Raw genomic sequence first — 19,626 nt, 5'->3', positions numbered from 1 at the left:
GTTTGAAACACTGTTTTAATTGAATGGCTGGATGTGCCTCAGTAGAGAACAAAGATAGAAGCCAAGGGAAACAGAAAGAATTTCAAATGCAGGTCATGCTCTCCAGAGAAAGGTATGTGTGTAAAAATAGACTGAAACAAGTGCAATGGATTTCTGTTTCAAGGGACTCAAGTTCAAGTTCAAGTCTGAGCTCAGCAGCAAGCCACCTACTAGTCTTGAGTAAGTTTTATTATCTTCAGCCTTAGTTTCTTCATCTGTCAAATGAAAAGATCAAAGCAGATGTTTCAATGGTCCCATACAGTTCTGTTATTCTGGCCCCCCAAAATCGCTTTCTACTCTTATACCTGGTACTCACTATATCCAAAGTTTAAATAGGATGCTAAGGGAATAGGAATTTGTTCTTAAAAGCAGAGATAGCAAACTGGCTGGTAGGCTAGAGAAAGCTATTAGTCTAGTATCCCTGAGGCCTCAGAATGTTCCTGTGACACCCTTTAACCAGACCTCAGTTGTGGGCCCAGTGGAAGCAATGCTGGTTGTAAGAGGCAGGCCCCACCATTCCCTCACAGTCTCCCTCTGACTCTTCTCTCTGAGATTGCTACCTCACACATTGAGATGGTCCTGTCTCAGCAGGCACTTTGGGAAACCAATCAAGAGGACTGATGCCTTCCATGGAGGACAGGCACCAAGGATTTGAGGAAGCCAGGAACCACAGGTATAGCTGTGGGTACTTCACTAGGTGTGTGATGAGCAAGGGTATATTCTGGTCAGCTTGGAACTTAGAAAGAAAATGACTGCTTGTCTAAAAGGAGCATCTGAGCAACAGCAACTATTGGACAAAAAATGAGAGATCATGGCTATTTTGGCAAAAAGGTATTTCAGAACTGGTTATACAAGGGAGTTTCTATTAACTGTAATTCTATTTTATAAACTTCTGGAAAAAATATTACAATTTCAGGTTATATTAATAAGAGCCTAGTGTCTAATAATGGAAAGTAACAGAAATAGAGTGTTTCACTAGTTAGAAAATATCTGGATTGTTGTCTTAGTTCTAAGTTCCACATCAGCTAACAAGTGATCATCTGCAAGGGATGCTCACCAGGAAGACTCAGATCTAGCTGTGGCAGGAATACAAATATTTTACCTGAAGAGGAACAGACTCACAAATATTAGAAAGGCTTTGTTGTAGAAGTACAAATTTGGTCTACATTTCTTCAAAGAAAGGTCAGGATCATGGTGAAAGTCAAAGGAGAAATTGCCAATCTAGGTTTTTTTTTTTACTCTGGGTAAAAAAAGCAATAAGACTCTGACATTAGAGATATTCATTCTCCAAACCCTCTGCACCAGTCAAAACTGGGCTGGGTATTATTCTGTCCCCAGAATGTCCTCCTACATAACTTAAGTATCCACCAGCTCTTGGTTTAAATGTTGTGTCCTTTAGCAGGACTTCCTGACCACCAAGATAGATTGAGTCTGGATTTTAAGTGCTCCCGAGCACTCTGTCATTTGTTTAACAAGTGTTTTCTCTAACATATTTACATTCCATGAGGACAAGGGACACTGTGTCTCTAGTATCCAGCATGGAAACTGGCATACAGGTATCTGTGATTGAATGGTGGCCATTGATCAGGAATACGAGAAACAAAACAAAACAAACAAAACAAAACAAAACAAAATCCTACAATGGGCAGGAGTACAAATCACAGTACTCCTTAGGTATCTTCTAACTGTCCATTGACATGACTTTGGTGTAACCTAAGATTGACATTAGCATTTTTGGTAGTTAGAATCTCTGTCAAACTTATAGTCAATGAGCGCTCTGGGCCTTTTGCACTGATAGTATTCTATACTTGTGTAATGGACATAACCCTCTGTAAAGCTTCACACCTAAAAGGAAGTCATTTTACCTAAACATTTGGCAATATTCAAAAGTTGGAAGATTATGTAGCCATTAAATATCCTGTTTCCTCTGGCAAGATGAAGTAGACATATATTTCTCTATTTGCTGCTAAGTATAGGCAAAAGTATTGACATTATATATAAAGCAAATATTTAAAAACCTCTGAAAGATGGAGAAAAGGCAGCAGACAAGCTAGGAGCCCTGGGACCTGAAGAATGATATGATGGTGAGTTTTTTGGGTTTTCTTTTGCCTCACATACCTAAGCCTTGGAACAGAAGTACAACTTGAAAATGCCAAGAGGTGCAGATAAACAAAAGCCCAGTCAAAAACCTGATCTCTCTGACCAAAGGACCAGGAAAAGGACAGTTTGGCAAGATAAAAAGACTTTACTAATCTACTCCAGCCAAATGCCTTAGAAGAAAACTGTCTCCCACCCACCACCCCAGGAAAGACTGAGCAGAAATTTTAGAACTGAAAAATAATGTAAATACATTATTTAGAGCTTAGAGATTGGGCTCAATAGCTGATAGGAGGGGACAAGGAACAATTAGTGAAGTAGGAGGTGGAATAATAAAAATGACCAAATTTGAATATCAGAGAGAAAAAATGAACAGCACCTCCGGGATGTTGGACTAAAACAAAAGATCACAGTCCAGGGAGGAGGGGAGAAACAGGGGGCTGAAAACGACTCAAAGAAATCATGGCCAGGTGGGTGCGGTAGCTGTGATCCCAGCTTGCAGGAGGCTGAGGCAGGAAGGTTTCATGCTCAAAACCCAGGCACCAGAGCAAGACCCCATCTCAAAAAAAAATTTTTTTTTCACAATGGGGATTGAACCTAGAGGTGTTCTACCACTGGGCCACACCCCCAGCCCTTTTTATTTTTTGTTTTGAGAAAAGGTCTCACTATATTGTCAAGACTAGCTTTGAATTTGTGAGCCTCTTGCTTCAACCTCTAGTACTTGGGATCACAGGTATGCCAGTGCTACCATGCTTGCCTCAAAAACAATTTTTTAAACAGAAAGAAAAAGTGGCTGAGAATATTCAAATGTGGCAAAAGACAAACCTACAGACTTAAGAAGGTTTGAAAACTCCAAATAGAATAAACTCAAAGAAATCCAGTGAATTAAATGAAAATAAAAATACAATATCTAAACATTTGTGGACACAGTTAAGGCAGTACTGAGAGGGAAACCTGTAGCACCAAATGTACCTAAAGAAAAGAAGAAAGTCTCAAATCAATACTCTAGTTTTCTACCTTAAGAACCCAGAACAAAAAGAGCAAAATAAAACCAAAGCAAGCAGAAGAAAAATAATAATGAGAAGAGCAGAAGTGAAATGGCCAAACCAGAAAAGAGCAAAGAGCCTCCTTAGGAACAATGAAAAAGCCCACCCAAAGGGAAGGGGCCAGGCAACTCAGTGTGAGGCCACTTGGGACTGAAAAACAGATGAAAGTAAACCAAGTTGGGTTCTTCTGGAGAAAAAAATGCAATGACTAGGAGAGATCAAAAGACCATGCTAGAGCAGACTGTGAAAGAGGTGACATCATAGTTCTTAAGTCCAAGTGTGAATGTCATTAATACTCACACATTCTGGATTGAGATATGAAAAGCAAAAGCCCTTTGAGGTTGAAATGTCTTAGTTATTTAAATGTCTGAAACATTAGCAATAAAATTTCCTCTCCCTACTTAAGAGCATAGCATAAAAAAATCAACAGGTGTTTATTAAGTTAAGGATAAGGCCACAAATATGAGCAAAATTTACCCAATATTATTCATAATTCAAATATTGGTTGTTTTAAATAATTCCGGATCTTTCCCTAAACCCACTGACAATACTGGATAAAGTTTTTTCAAACTTTCTTACCTCGTAGAAGAAGGGATGTCCAGCCATATCAAAGATGTTGACTTTGATCTCTCTGTCTCTGACTTGTACTCTAAAACAATCAAACGAAACAATTCCAAAGATCATGATTTCTGCATTCACGTTAGTATCATTTATGTCATTTATGAATTTTAAAAGGATATCTGTGTGAAATTTGAAAGAGGCTTTCTTTGTCCCCTTCCTAATTCCAGATCATTTGTATAACAGGAGCCAGGAATCTGGCATACGACCCTACCTCCTGAGTCTACCTGGAGCAAATACCCTCACCTTCACCTTCATCTCAAGCCACAGCCCTGAACCAACAAATATTGGCTACTGCTGTGGTTTTAAGAAAAATCAATTTGTAGCCAGCCCCTATCAGCATCCCCTCCTGTCCCTGCAAGAGTTCTGTTTCTATTCTTCACACTTGAATAAATCCTACTCCCTTCAATCTTAAAAAAAAAAAAATCAATTTAGGATAAGTACAACTAAGATGAAGGAAAACAAGGAGTTTTAGTTCACTTAGTAAGAAACACCTTAATTATTACTGGTTATACTTGGTTAACATGCAGCAGAGTTGCAAACATTAATGATGTATGTTTAAGTTTTGTGTGATCTTCATTTGAGCAACAGCAATAGTTAATTTTTTTTCAGAAACAAATTTGAAAACAAAAATAAAGTGAGAAACAATAATCATTCATAATAAAATTAATTAGTTAATATCATAGTATATTCTAGTTTTTTTTAAAGAAAAAACACTATTGGAAAAATCATGAATGAATATTATAAATAATTCAAACATTAAGGAAAAATAGAAAGATGAACATTAAAAGTCATCCCAAGCCCTATCACCCAGAATAACCTTCATTAACATAGATACACAACCCAGACTTCTATGCATAGATAAGATTGATAAACATAAATACCCTTATAAAAATGAAATTATGCTATTATAAAAATATATAAAATTTACTTTTTAACTGAATTTAACATAAACAAAAGAAACTTTAATGAACTGAAAGGAATTACTGAACTTTAAATATAAATGTTTCAACACAAAATTTCCTAAAAGATCCTTCTAAGTTAAGAATAGAAATTAACAACAGTAAATAAACAGATTGAAGTCATTACTACTCTACTCCAGCCAAGTGTCTTAGAAAAAACTGTCTCCCCCCCAGTCCCATAAAGTAACCTGTTTCAGAGTTAGAATTTTGACAGGGCTGCTAGAGAACACAAGGCCCTCAGCACTCGCTCTCATTGTCCCTACACTGCCTCCTGATTTATTTATTACTATTCCCAAATTTATAACACTCACTTTCTGTTCTGAAACCATAATTCCTACAGTTGTTTCATGTTTTTAAAGTATATTTTAGTTGTTGTGGTACCTTTATTTTATTTACTTATTTGTATGTGGTGCTGAGAATCGAACCCAGCGCCTCATACGTGCGAGGCAGGCACTCTACTGCTGAGCTACAGCTGTAGCCCCCTGTTTCATATTTTATATTACCTGTATGTTTAAGTCAAACTAACAACTAAGCGTCTTATTATGTTTCTTTGCTCCTGAAGGCTCACAGCTTTTCATTAGTTCTAAGGTGCCTGTTTTCACTTTAACACCTGTGAAATCAGGATCCATCTTTCAAAAGAGAACATGAAGAAAGAAAACCCTAATAGGGCTGGGCAGTAGCTCAGGGGCAAAGTGCAAAACAGTACTAGAACTTAAAGCATCAGGGGAAGATCTGGCATAGTTTATATTTTTAAAATTCTTACTATAAAAAGATAGTAGCTGAGCAGGGATACACCCATAAAGCCCATAAAGTCAAGAAGTAACAAAAAAGTCTTTATACTCTAAAACTCCAAAGAGGTCAACTTAATTTGGAAGCCAGAGGAGGAAATTACTTTAGAAAAATGGTAATTTATATCTCAAGGCAGTGCTTGCCTCAGTGTGGTCTGAAAAACACCTGCCTCAAAATTACAGGAGGGGTGTTAAAAATGCAGATTCCTGCATCCAACCTCAGACCCAGTGAATCAGAATCTTAGTAGTGGCCCCAGGAATCTGCTCTTTCACAAAGGCTACAAATAAATTTTAAGTACATTGAAATTAACCTTCAAAATTAAAACAGAAAAGAAGGAATGGCTATCTACAGCATCGGGCTTTCTTCTCCCAGTTGTGGTGCACATGGCTGTGCCATCTTCCTATGGCTTCCACTCTGCTGGCCAACCTAAGATGCCTTTCCACTGAGCTGGGAGAAGGCACCTGCTCCACTTGGGCCAATCAAATCCTTCCCTGAGACTTCCCCCCCCCCCCATGGAACTGGGGATAGAACCCAGGGAGTCATCATGTCTTTTCAGTAACACACTAGATGTCATGCATGCTCGGTGAGCACTCCACCACTAGGTACACCTCCAGCCCTCTCCCTGGGATTAAACTTGGGATATTAATTTTAGTTCTTCTGTAAAAATAAAATTAAATATGTAAGCTTGAGAGCCACTGGCAGCTTTGTACAAACCACACACTTAAAAGACTAAAGCAATAGAGAGAGAGAGAGAGAGAGAGAGAGAGAGAGAGAGAGAGTGTAAAATGATCTGTCTAAATTCTGTGTCTGGTTCCAACCTCCCCTGAGGCCTCACTGTGTCATCCTTATAACTGGAATATGTGAACTGACTAATATCCTTTTCTTTCAGGTTTTGCTTGAGTTGGTTTGAGTTGGTTTCTGTCTGACTCATCATGGGACAACCATCTTTTCCAAAAGAAATTTCAGTAAGAAACAGAAGTTTGTCAAATAAACTGCAATTTTCTGGCACAATATGGTAATTTCCATTTCTTAGATAAGTAAACTAGTAACTTATATGGATTAAATAAAAAGTCACCATAGCACATGCCTGTAATCTCAGCAGCTCGGGAGGCTAAGGCAGGAGCATCACAAGTTCAAAGCCAGCCTCAGAACTTATTTGAGACCTTATTTCTAAATAAAATTAAAAAAAAAAAAAAAAAGGCTGGGGATGTGGCTCAGTGGCTAAGTGCCCCTGGGTTCAATTCCTGGTAGCAAAGTAGAACAAAACAAAGCTGCCTTAAACAGGGTATCTTATATCACTGATGAAATCCTGTGTCCTTCAGTAGGGAAGGGAAAAGTAAACTAGGAAAAAAAAATGTGGATTTCAAATAAAAAGCTTCATACATTTCACAGCTAAGTGCTATGACTTTCATTCTTTAAAGAAAACTTGCAGAAATACCCTCTGCTGCTGCTGCCGCTGCCAGGTGATAAATGGTGATGTAACAACCTTACAGAGCTCTTACTTGAGTTACTTTACCTCTTACTTGAGCTACTGTACAGACACAAGGGTGTGTAATTATGCACCTAAACTCAACTTTGCCATTCACATAATCAACATTTTGCTATACATATATACCCCACGGTTTTTGTCTGCCTTTTTGAATACTGCCTTCATATTCTAATCTGAAGATTTTCTCTTTAGATGTATCCTTTATGTATAATAAATAATTATTGAGCACCTACTAGGTATACATCAGGCACTCGGAGAGAACTTACACTAATAGCCTCTTCCTCAGGCATTTATACTTTAGCAGAGGCATTAAAAATATACAGATAATAATAACAAAAGGCAATTTAGGGCAAGGACCATAAATAGCACAGAGAACTTTAAGATGTCTCAGTTGCAAAAAGATCGTGACCTATAAAGGAGGGTTCAGAAGGTCTCATGGGAACAGGACCTTTTATACTTAGAAGAAATTAGCAGGTGGAGAGATGAGGGGACAGTACGGTAACGTCACAGAGGCAGGAAGGCACGAGAGCCGCACTTGAGTGCGGGTGAAGAGTCAAGTGTGGAATTGTGCTGTCTACCCCAATTCTATTCCGTGTCTCTCCTGCTAACTTAATCCTTTCTCCTCAAGCTCAACCCAGTCTTTGATTTACCTCCAAACAAATCCTCACACATAATTTCCCACATACTTAGATGTTTATTAGAATATTTCAAAACATTTAAAAACACACCAGCTGACAGGACCAGCTTGTGTAGAGACATGTTTCCTGAAAAGCTGCACCTGCCAGTTAGGCTCTGTGTTGACTTGCTTGTCACTGTCTGTCCTCCCCCTACTGTGTCCCAAGGCTGTGGGACACGGTGTGCTTGACATGGTGGCTACATGAAGGAATGATTGATTGCCTCATGGATGTAAAGATCTTAGTGCTCGCTTTCCCAATGTATCTTCAACGTCTCTATTGTAAGAATATCTGCATCAATGCATTCATGCAAATATAGATCATTTTGGAAAGAGTTCCAGATTTCTGTGTAAATTACAAGCCCAGGGAAACAATATACTTACTTGGTGACTCCATAGTCAATTCCAATTGTTGCAAGGTATTTAGACACAAATCTTTTCTCACAGTATCGCTTTATAATACAGCTCTAAAAAGGTAAAAATATATAAATCTGGTAAATACACACTAGGAAAATATACAAAGTAAGCACATTTCTTCATTATAGTTTCTTTATTCACCACTATGAAAGTGTTTTCAAAAGCCAAAACTATTCCTGAAACATGCCAAAACCAAAGAGTTTAAAGAAAATTTATTTTTAAATTCTTGTCTTAATACTAAATATGGGTATGTTTTCAGTTTTGCTCTCACTCCTGTGCTCTTTTCTTTTGAAGACCTTTTCAACGCCACCAAAATATCTATGTCCGCCTCGACTTCTTTCCCAAGAGCAGATCCACATCCCCAGTTTCTATAAAACTGGTTTCTACTTAGATGTCCTGCTGTTCCTTCAAATTCAACATGTCCCAAATTCAGCATGTTCACATAAAAGCAGCACATCCTGCTGACATTTTAATAATGTCCCTATTCTCCCAGTCACAAAGAATCAAAACATTAAAGTCAGATTTGATTCTGGGCCTTTCTTAATCTTTTGAATGGATCTTCCATTTTTCTTTTCATTCCTATTCCCATTGGTATGGTTTTGGTCCTCATCATCTGCCGATAGGAAATTCATTACTGGTCTCTCTACCCTCTTTCCCTCCCAACTTCAGTCGATACCGCACGCTACTGACACCATTTCACTTCTCTAATTCAAAAACCTTCAAGTGGCTTCTCACTATGAATAGAGTTTGACTTCACATTCTCTTGTTCTTTATTCAAGGTCCTCTAGAATCTGGCCCTCATCTGTTTTCTCTGTTTAAATCCTTCCATATAAATTCTGCATTTCTGCAAAACTCCCAGGACCCAACTTCCTGACTTTTGTTAATTCTTTTCCCTTCACTTTGTAATGAGCTTTCTCCCCTTCATCCCAAACCTTACTCATCCTTTAAGGCCCAGATCAAATTCCGAGCACCCTGGTGTGACTGAACTCCCCTTTATACATGCACACGGAACATCTGAACTCCTCTGCTCTTTACATTTCTATTATTACAGATGTACACATGTGGCCTCTCGCATATGCCAGCAGCCATACATGGCCACGCACTGTGAGCTAGCTTCTCAGGGTGCTATTTACCTCCTCACTTCTGCTAGGCACTGAACTACTCGAGGCAGGCATCATCCTTCTATCTTTTGCAGAAACTAGCTCTGTGCCTTTCACAGAGGCTTAAAAACCACCAAATGAATATAAGCAAGCATCAATTATCCTAGAATAGCTTGGACTATTTCTGATTATGAATGGTTAATTTACAATGTAAATTTCCTTATGAACTGAAAGAAAAATTTCTTCAGGGGGGTTACTGCTAAGAAGCTATACTTTTTGTTTTCTTCTTCTTCTTTTGCAGTGCTGGGAATGGAGACCCAGGTCTAATGCATGCTAGAAAGTGCTCCACACTGAGTCACATTCCCAGCCCCAAGGATACACTATTTAAAATGCTTTATAGCTTGTAGGTACTTCTCAAATGTTTTCTCTCACAAGAGCCTAGAAAAATAAATAAAGCCTTAAAAAATTATTCATGAGTTTCAGAGACCAGAAAATCCTTTAACACTAGTCTGTTAACTAAACTGTTTATATAGTTACACATTTAAATAACAATATTAATAATCATTCCCTATAATACAAGGAGATAGGGTCCTGTTCCTTAGGATCTTACAAGCTAAGTTAGATAACATAAATACAGGGGGAATAGATAAAATTAAATAAATACAAAACAAAACTAAATATTAACTGTGCAGCCAAACTGATTTACTTGAATAAGTTTCCCCAAAATAGCATATTGATATCGAATAGTGACAGGTTCAAATGATAACATATGGTATTAATCAACAAAATAAAAGCATAAATAAAGCTTTTATGCTGTGATAACACAGAGACAGTGATCTGACAGAATTAAAAACAAAATAATCTTCTTAATCTATACAAAAAAGTATATATTCACTATATTCACTCATTAGACAAATAATGAGTTTATGACCACCTGTGCTGGATATGGAGTTAGGTGCTGGGATGTGAAGACAGGATCGAGTTTCTACCTGTAAGGAGCTTGCAGTGTTCTGTAAACAGGTAGCAGTAAATAATTATACAAGTAAGCTTCTAAATTACAGTTGTCTTAAGTGCCATAAGAATTCTGGGATGTTATAAGATAGTAATGAGAACCTAACATTTTACTTTCCAATGTACTAAAAATGGCACTTTATCTGAGTACGATTAAAAACATTTCCCCTCTCACATAAAAGTTTGTAATATAAACTTGAATGTTCACATTATCATGATTTACAGTACTTGAAAAGTAAAAAAAGAAAAAAAAAAACCAAAGGGATAAATAAAATGTGTTATATCCACACAAGGAAATACTTTTTTCTCTGTTTAAATCCTTCCTGAAATCAGGATGCATTGACACATGCTACCACACAGATGAGCCTTGTCAATGACATGCTGAGTAAAAGAAGCTTGACATAAAGGACCACTGTTGATTCCATTTATGAGAAAGTTCAGAACAGGCAAATCCATGTAAGCAGGAAGAACATGAGTGGTGGCCTCAGCTTGGGAGTCAGGGGTAATGGGGTGGACTGTTAATTGCTATGTGTTTTTTATAGAGAATGATGAAAATGTTCTACAATTGATTGTAGTAACAGCTGCATAACTTTGTAAATATACACTTTGTTTTTTAATTAATTTTTTTAAAAATTCTTTAATGGTACTGGGAATTGAACCCAGGAGTGCCCTACCACTAAACTGCATCCCAGATCTTTTAATTTTTTTTATTTTGAGATAGGGTCTCACTAAGTTGCTCAGGCTGGTCTTGAACTTTCGATCTTCCTGCTTCAGCCTCAGTAGTAGCTGGGATTATAAACTTGTGCCACCACGCCCAGCCCACTGTACACTTTAAATAAGTGAATTGTATTCTGCTACCTTTCCTGCAGAATACAACAATTACTAATAGGGCATTATGTAAAATTGTGGATGTGTAACCGACGTGATTCTGCAATCTGCATTTGGGGTAAAATTGGGGGTTCATAACCCACTTCAATCTAATGTATGAAATATGATATGTCAAGAGCTTTGTAATGTTGTGAACAACCAATAAAAAAATAAATAAATAAGTGAATTGTATATTAATTGTAGCTCAGTGATATAATAAAGCTTTACATTTTTCTTAATTGTTTAATCTTTTGGGAAGAAAAGAAGGATTCCTAAGGGCCTAATCCTCTCTGAGGGAAACTTGAGATTTCTCTGTGATCTTTGTTTATATCCAATTCAACTTCCTACATTGGCAGGCAACTACCCCCAAACCACAGGCCACTTCTCAATGTTTTTTAGGATCTTGTTTCCTAACATGCTATTTATCTGTGACCTCGTCTCTTTTCTCATACCATGTTAATTCTGAGGTAATATATTAAGAAATAATAATAATCTGACATGTTTACAGCCTGATTCAACCTATTAAGCATGTTTTGCAAAACTGCCCAAGTTTTACCTGAATAGAAAACCAAAATTTAGGGCAGAAGTTTGAGTTTTAGCCCTACAAATGCTCTATCTAAAGTTTTTGAGATAAATCTCTAAGGCTGGAGATGACATTCCCAGTGGGGCAGAACACTTGATATGAAATGTATACATTTTCTATTTCTCTCTCACAACTGTGTTCAAGATCTAATGAGACTTCAGCAGAAACACAGCTAGTCATGATCCACAAAAACAGGCTCAGAGGGCATATATGCTTACTATAAAAAAATCCAAATAGTATAGAAATGTTTAAGGAAGATTGGGGGCTGGGGTTGTGGCTCAGTGGTAGAGTGCTTGCTTAGCAGGGGTGAGGCCCTGGGTTCAATCCTCAGCACCACATAAAAATAAATTAATTAATTAAAGATATTCTATCAAAAAAAAAAAAAAAAAAACCTCTTAAGGGACTGGGATTGTGGCTCAGCAGTAGACCGCTCACCTAGCACATTCGAGGACCTGGGTTGGATCCTCAGCATCACATAAACAAAAATAAAATAAGGTATTGTGTCCAATTGCAATTAAAAAATAAATATTAAAAAAAAAGCTCTCAAAACCCACTACTCTGAGATAATGATCAAAAACATGTTGGTAACTACCTTTTCCAACATTTCTTTTTGTTTTTGAGATGGGGTCTTTCTCTGTAGCCCAGGCTGGCCCTGAACTCCTGGGCTCAAGTGATCCTCCTGCCTCAGCTTCCTAAGTAGCTGGGTGTGTGCCACACACGTGGCTCAAACACTTTATGTGTTAGCTTAAACCATATTAACTGCCATTTTTTAAAAATATATATATTCTTTTTTAATTGTTGATGGACCTTTATTTTATTCATTTACTTATATGCAGTGCTGAGAATCGAACCCAGTGACTCACCCATGTGAGGCAAGTACTCTATCACTGAGCCATAAGCCTAGCCCTAAATTGCCATTTTTAAGGTTTAAAAAAAAAAATTCAAATGTCTGCAACTTCATAAGATTCGACCTATTGCAGGTATATATTTTATTTTCATGGATGGGAACATATCATATAAACTGTTTTATAGACACCCCCCACTCCCTTCAGTCTTTTGTTTATTCTCAAATTCTCTATTCCACTTCCCAAGATAACAAACTTTTAAATCTTTCTCCTTGGTCTTAAAACCTTGGTTGGCTCAGGACTTCTGGAAAGAAAAGTCACTGTTATCCGCATAGAATATGAAAAAAACAGTAAGATACCCCAGTTGCTGTGGGAGGTCACCTTTGACTGCGGGGAATTAGCATTAAGATAAAGCCAGTAATGCTGTTGGCACAAGGATGAGAATGGCCTGGGCCCCTAATGGTACTGAGTCTGTGTATCAACTCACTCTGAAGCTTGCCCTACTTCTAGATTTCCAATTATGGTAAGTAAATATTTGCCTTGGGTTTCTCTTACTTACAGTAAAAAATACCCACATTATACAGTACTGCATATATTCTGCAGTTTGTTTTTCTGTCTTAAGAAGAATAAACTATGGTAATCTCTCCACGTTAACTGACATAGTTCCAACTCACTTTTTTCATGATTGCATAATAATCCATGATATACAAGTATTTAATAAAAATTCACTGCTTTCAGTCTTTTTCTCTGCTATAATATTACAATAAATGCTTTGTGTATACATGTGCTTTAAAAGGGGCACTTTAATTTCTGTGGAACAGATTTGCAGAAGTAGAACTGCTGGGTTGAAGAATGCTTCTTTTATTTTAGTAGCTACTGCCAATTGCTCTTCAAAAGGTTTCTTTCTTTCTTTTAAATATTTTTAGTTGTAGATGGACACAATATCTTTATTTATTTATTTTTATGTGGTGCTGAGAATCAAACCCAGTGCCTCAAATGTGCTAGGCAAACTCTCTACCACTGAGCTATAGCCCCAGCCCCAAAAGGTTTATTTCTAAAAGTAGTATGCAGGTACCCTCTTCTCCTGCCAGTTTAGATGCTATCATCCGTTAATGACTGCCAAACTGGTTAGTGACAAGTAATGTCATTGTTACTTTAATTTGCATTTTGCTGACTAAAAATGAAGCTGCGTATCTTTCATGTACTTATTGAATGTTTGGATTTCCTCTTCTGTGTATTCTCCAGTTCATACTCCCTTTCCATGTTTCTATGGGGTTATGCATTTTTTCCTTATCAATTTTTCTGGTTTGGGACATTGTATATAATTAACTTTTTGTGTGACATATGAGTTACATATATGCCCTAGGATGTTGTCTTTTAACTTTTTAATAGGTATTATTATTTTGCTTTTATTATTTATATGTAATACTATATTATTATTCACATTTACAGTACTAAATACAAAAAATTATATTAAATTTATGTAGTATTTTCTAATCATTCTTTTAATCTCTCTCTCTCTCTTTCCTTTGGTAGTGGGGTTGAACCCAGAGGTACTTTACCGCTGAGCCACATTCCCAGCCCTTTTTGTTTTTAATTTGGAGACAGGGTCTCACTAAGTTGCTTAGGGTCTCACTAAATTGCTAAGGCTGGCCTAGAACTTGCAATCTTCCTGCCTCCGTCTCCCAAGTCCACTGGTTTTACAGTTGTACACCATGGTATCTGCTCTTTCAATTTTTTTTTTTAATGGTTTCTGAGTTTACTTTCTCGGCTGTAAAGATTTCTCTGAGGTTGTACATATTTTCACATTTTCTTCTGAAAATTTTATTGTTTTGAAATATTTAAACCATAAGTTCATTGTAGTTTACTTTTGTATTTAGTGAAGATAACACTTTTAACATTTTCCATCTATTTCTGAACTTTCTGTTCTGTTCCACTTATCTGGTTTGTCTTGATTATGCTAATACATGCTTTCTTGATTAGCTTTAGACTATATCAACTGCCTAAGAAAACTCCCCTCTTTCTACTGTCCAGCCCCATTTTTTTCTTTCTCATATTTTGATTAGTTTTTTTCTTATGAATTTTAGGATAATTCTCCTAAAAAATAATCCCCTTTTTTAAAAAAGGCCCAGGGGCTGGGGATGTAGCTCACATGTTTGCATGTGTAAGGCACTGGGTTCAATGCTTAGCACCACATAAAAATAAATAAATAAAATAAAAGTCCATCAACAACTACAACTAAAAATATCTAAAAAAATTAAAAATTAAAAAATAATTTTTAAAAAGGCCCAATAACTTGCTAAGATTTTAATTGGAACTGCATTAAATTTGCGTACTAAATTTAGAAGAACTGGTAGTATAATATGGTCTTCCCATAAAAGAACATGGTTTCCCATGGTTCAGATTTTAATTTTTTCCTGTAAGTACTATATATTTCTTGTTACATATGCTGTTACTGATGTTTTAGGTTTTATTATTGTAAACAGAATATCTTTTTCTACTTCTACTTTTAGATTTAGTTGCTAATATAGATAACTTATTTTTATGTATTTTTTTATATCTAGTCACCTTACCACACTCTCTAATTAACTAAATCAGGTTAAAGGCTTAATTGGATAGTCTAGATATAAAATATAATCAGCAAAAAGATTATTTACTTATATCTATCTCTCTATTCCCCCCCAGTACTGGGGATTGAGCCCCAGGACCTTGTGCATGCTAGGCGAATGCTCTACTACTGAGCTATACCCCAGCCTTCTCTTTGACTATTTATACTGCCTATTTCATTTTCTCATTATATCTCTAGAAACTCTAAAATGGTATTCAATAATAAGGATAACTGCAAGTATTCTCTTTTGTATCTTTTTAATGGAAATTGCCTTAGTATTTTACCAATTGACATGATGTTTGTTGGTGGTTAATAACAAATATTCTTTATCATATTTAAAAAGGTTTCATTTTATTCTGATTTTAAGGATTATTTATCAGAATCAACTACTGGTTATATAAAATATTTCTACCCTACTGAAAGTATCATACAGCTTTCCTCTACTGATTTGTTGATATAGCAAATTATATTTTTCTTTTTCTTTTAAATAATTTTTTAGTTGTAGATGGACACAGTACCTTTAGTAATTTATTTTTATGTGGTGCTGAGGATTGAACCCAGTGCCTCACACATGCTAGGCAAGCGCTCTACTACTGAGCCACAAACCCACCCCCTTAAGTTCTTGATACTGAACCATGTTTGCAGTCTTGGGATAAACCTTGTCAATATGAATGGTTTTTGATATATTGTTGAATTCTATTTGTTGATACTTAGAAATATTGTATTTTTATGTGCATGTGATACAATATCAAGTTTTTCTAAAATTACTATAACTTCATATAATAAATTGGGTGCTAATTATTATTATTTTTTGCTCTGAAATTACTTAAATAATTAAAATTACATGTTTTTTAAAGCTTAAATAAAGCTCATCTGTGAAACCATCTGATACCTCTTTTTGGATGGTAAATCTTTAAGCTTTTAAATTTCTTCTGAAAAGAGATTGGATTTTCTACTTTGTAATTTTTGAAATTTGTACTTTGCCAGGAAATCTTCCATTTTCAAATGTAATCACATAGAATTATATATAGTATTCTCTGATCATTCTTTTAGTCTCTTCCAGTATAAATTTTGCAATATTTTTTTGCTTTCTCTATTTTTCTTAAGAAGATTTTAAGACATTTTTCATTTTCATTAGTCTTTCTAAATCATTCTTTCAGTTAATTTTGTGTTTTTTCTCCTAATGTCATAAGTATTAAGTTTCTCTAGTTTTAATTGAGCATTAATTTACAAACTATAAAATTCACATTTTTTAAAGAATTTAACCTTTATTTTTATTTATTTATTTGTATGTGGTACTAAGGATCGAATCCAGTTCCTCACCTGTGCTAGGCAAGTGCTCTATCACTGAGCCACAACCTCAGCCCCCAAGTTTGCATTTTTTAATGTATACACTTTGGTGGTTTTTAGTATACTCACAAAGTTGTGAAACCCTAAGTTCCTTCAGTTTTTCTCTTCCTTAGAAATGAGTAAGACATTGTAGTGCTTTTACTATTGCTTTAGTCTTATCCTTAAGGTTTTGACTTGGAGTCTCTTCTTTTTCATTGCTTTTCAGTTACTTTTTCTTTTGTTTTGATTTGCTTTCTGATTGAAGGATTATTTATAGGGTATATCTTGATTTTTCAAAAAAATTTTTAGTTGTAGATGGACATAATATCTTTATTTATTCATTTATTTTTATGTGGTGCTGAGGATCAAACCTAGTGCCTCACATATGTGAGGCAAGCACTCTCCTGAGCTACAGCCCCAGCCCTTGATTTTTATCTTTAAAATTATTTACCTGTTTATATTTCTCTATTTTCCAAATTCTTAAAAGCAGGTATGTACTACTTTTATAACTAAGACAAAATAATAAATTTTTAAAAATTTATACTTAAATTTTTAATCTATTTAAAATTTACTTTGAGAAAGAAATGCAGTAGGAATCCACCCCACCCCAAATAATAGCCAGTTGTTCCAATAGTTCTTATTAAATGGACTCTACTTTTTCATGATCGTACAATGCAGTAAACATAAACTGAATTTCCTTTTGTTTTTGAGTGTATTTCTGAACTCTATTCTGTTCCACTTATGTATCAATATTTCCTTTCTGGTTCCAACAGGAAAAGTTTGGCAATTTTAATATGTTTTAAAATATCTAGTAGAGTTATTCTCTCATATCTATTTTCATAATTTTCTTGGTTATTCTCATGTTTAATTTTTCAAAAGAGCTTTAGTGACTTTTTAAAATTATTTTTTTTAGTTATAGATGGACACAATATCTTTATTTTTATTTGTTTTATTTTTATGTGGTGCTGGGGATCGAACCCAGGGTCTCACGCATGCAAGGCAAGCACTCTACCAAGGAGCCAACCCAAGCTTTAGGAACTTTTTATGATGTTCTGAAACTTCACTGATGATTTAACTGTAATTGAGCAACTTTTGTAGATTATTTTAAATAACAATACACTATATATTGAGTAGCCTACCTAAGGGAAAAGTGTATCTTTCCATTTGCAAAAGTAATTTTATGTCCCTTTGTAGAGTTTGGATAATTCTTTCATATAGGTCCTACTGATTCTTAAGTTTAGACCTAGGCATTTTATTTCAGTTGTTATTGCAAATACATATTTCTTTCTCTTTTCTAGTTGCATTGGCTAAGAAATCTAGAAAACTATTAAATAAATGTTGTTACACTGGGCATTTGGGGATGCTTCTAATATTGCACCATTAGGCATAGTAAAATTACTAAAATGACATATGCTCACTTAGGCAGTTTAGTACATACCCTAGAGGTTTTTCTCTTCTTTTTAACACCTGGCACATAGTTAACATTCAACAAATGTTGACTCTCAGTAAGTGCTGTTAATACTTATGTACACAGAGACACATAAGTAGTACAGGATCATGCTAAATAGAAAAAAAACAAACTAATAAACATTCCCTGAGCATCTCCTGCAAATTACACTCCTTAGTAGCTTCTGCATTTAGAACCTAGTTCGCCAGTTGATTTTGACAACATTCAGTGATGGAAAGAGCACCGCAGTGGGAAAATGTCACTCGGGTTCCAATCCCATATGCCACTGATTTGATGACCTTGGGTGGTTTTTAACCAAGAGCTTCCACTTACCCAGGAGAGACAATTTGGGCGAAGAGGGACAGAATTCATTTAGGGAAAGGCGTGTGATCACCACTGTTTCTCCCTCTCCCATTCAATGGCGAGTTTATGTCTAACACTCAGCAGACAGCAGAGAGAAAGGCGGTGGAACTGAGGCATCTTTGGGAGAATGGACGTGATGACGGGAAATTAAAAACAAGTCGGGATCCTTACCACCCAGTGCACCTGTGAAAATCTGGGTTCGGTTATGCTCGTTTATGATGGGAAGGTAGATTCCGGGTGCACCCCACTAAGTTCCATCGGCTCCCAAGAACTTTTATTCTCCACCTCCAGGAGCTGGACCGGTCACCCAGAACGCTGGTCTGGAACCTGAGCAGACCAGCCGACATTAACACCCAGGCCTCCTGACGCTCTTTGGGGTACACGCAAGGGTTAGAGGCCACCCCAGACACCTTTAGGGAGAGTGACGTCGGTGAAGGAGGGGACGATCTAAAGGTCAAAAAGGTCACGATAGTTTTCCTCGCGGGGCTGGCGCTTCTCGAGAGCGCTGGGCCTGCTCGGGGGCGGGGCAGAGGATGGGCCCCAGGCTGTTGAGTGGCCGCCCTCCCAGCCAATGAGAACGTCGCCCCGCTCGCCGCGGTCCCGCCCCTCCCGGCGCCCGGTACTCACTTTCCCCACTTCGGCGTTGCCCATGGAGATGACTTTGATGCGGAGGGACTTGCCAGGCTCCTTCCGCTTCGGCATGTTGGCCTCCATTGCCCTGGCTCTCTCGGGGCCGCCTGAGTCTCTCCTCGTGCGCCAAGCTGGCCCGTCCCTCAGGCCTCATCGCCCAATGGCGGAGTCGCTGCTCTCGTCACCGGCCGGGCTCCACGGCTCGCCATCCCCCCCGCTGCCTGGCAGCAGGCGCGGGCGGTTGGGAGGCAGGGAGCCGGGGGAGGGAGAGGGGAGTCTCGCGATGCTGGAGCGCGGCGGCTGACGTCATCGCCGGGCCCCGGAGACGCGGCTCTTGTCACCCGGTTTCTGGCTCCGGCGACCGTGCCAAGCCTGGTCCCTTGACGGGAGGGCGGCGTCGTGGGGCGTCTGGGTTTACACTGCGGGAGAGCGCGGCCTTGTTTTCAGGGCGCCAGGACAGGAGGCATTTGTTGCTATCGCACCTCGCGGTAGAGATCTCGGATGGTTAGGGGAGATGCTCAGTGTCAGTTCAAGGCCCAGCCACGCCATTAATTCCAAGCAGACCTCGGCTTCTTTTTTTTTGCTCGCGGGAGTTGTTCCTTCCAGGGTTCTTCTCTACCTGAGTCCCTCTGATATTACCTTTCCTCCTCCGATACAGTTAGTTGTTCCTCGGTATCTGCTGGGGATTGATTCCAAGACCCCCTTGGAGCATC

The 19,626-nt window shown here is 37.4% G+C and overlaps 1 protein-coding gene across 5 annotated transcripts in view; it reads right to left on the bottom strand.

Annotated features, from left to right (window-relative positions):
• The window catches only part of DNAJC27 (DnaJ heat shock protein family (Hsp40) member C27), a 50,247-nt gene extending 31,062 nt beyond the window's left edge, over window positions 1-19,185 (bottom strand). For 4 of the 5 annotated variants that reach the window (XM_081264112.1, XM_081264111.1, XM_081264113.1 and 1 more), the window contains exons 1-3: window positions 18,911-19,185; window positions 8,098-8,180; window positions 3,762-3,831 (exon numbers count right to left, since the gene is read on the bottom strand). In XM_081264112.1, coding sequence (XP_081120238.1) covers window positions 3,762-3,831; window positions 8,098-8,180; window positions 18,911-18,997 — 240 coding nt within the window. In that variant the 5' untranslated portion in view covers window positions 18,998-19,185. The remainder of the gene's footprint in view (window positions 1-3,761; window positions 3,832-8,097; window positions 8,181-18,910) is intronic. The other variant, XM_081264110.1, reaches the window with a different exon arrangement.
• Between the last annotated feature and the right edge of the window lie 441 nt (window positions 19,186-19,626).

This window comes from Spermophilus citellus (genome assembly GCF_964194105.1).
Source record: "Spermophilus citellus genome assembly, chromosome: 13".
NCBI classification, from domain to species: Eukaryota; Metazoa; Chordata; class Mammalia; order Rodentia; family Sciuridae; genus Spermophilus; species Spermophilus citellus.
The sequence above is the reverse complement of the archived record's forward strand: the minus strand, read 5'-3'. Positions and strand labels throughout refer to the sequence as shown.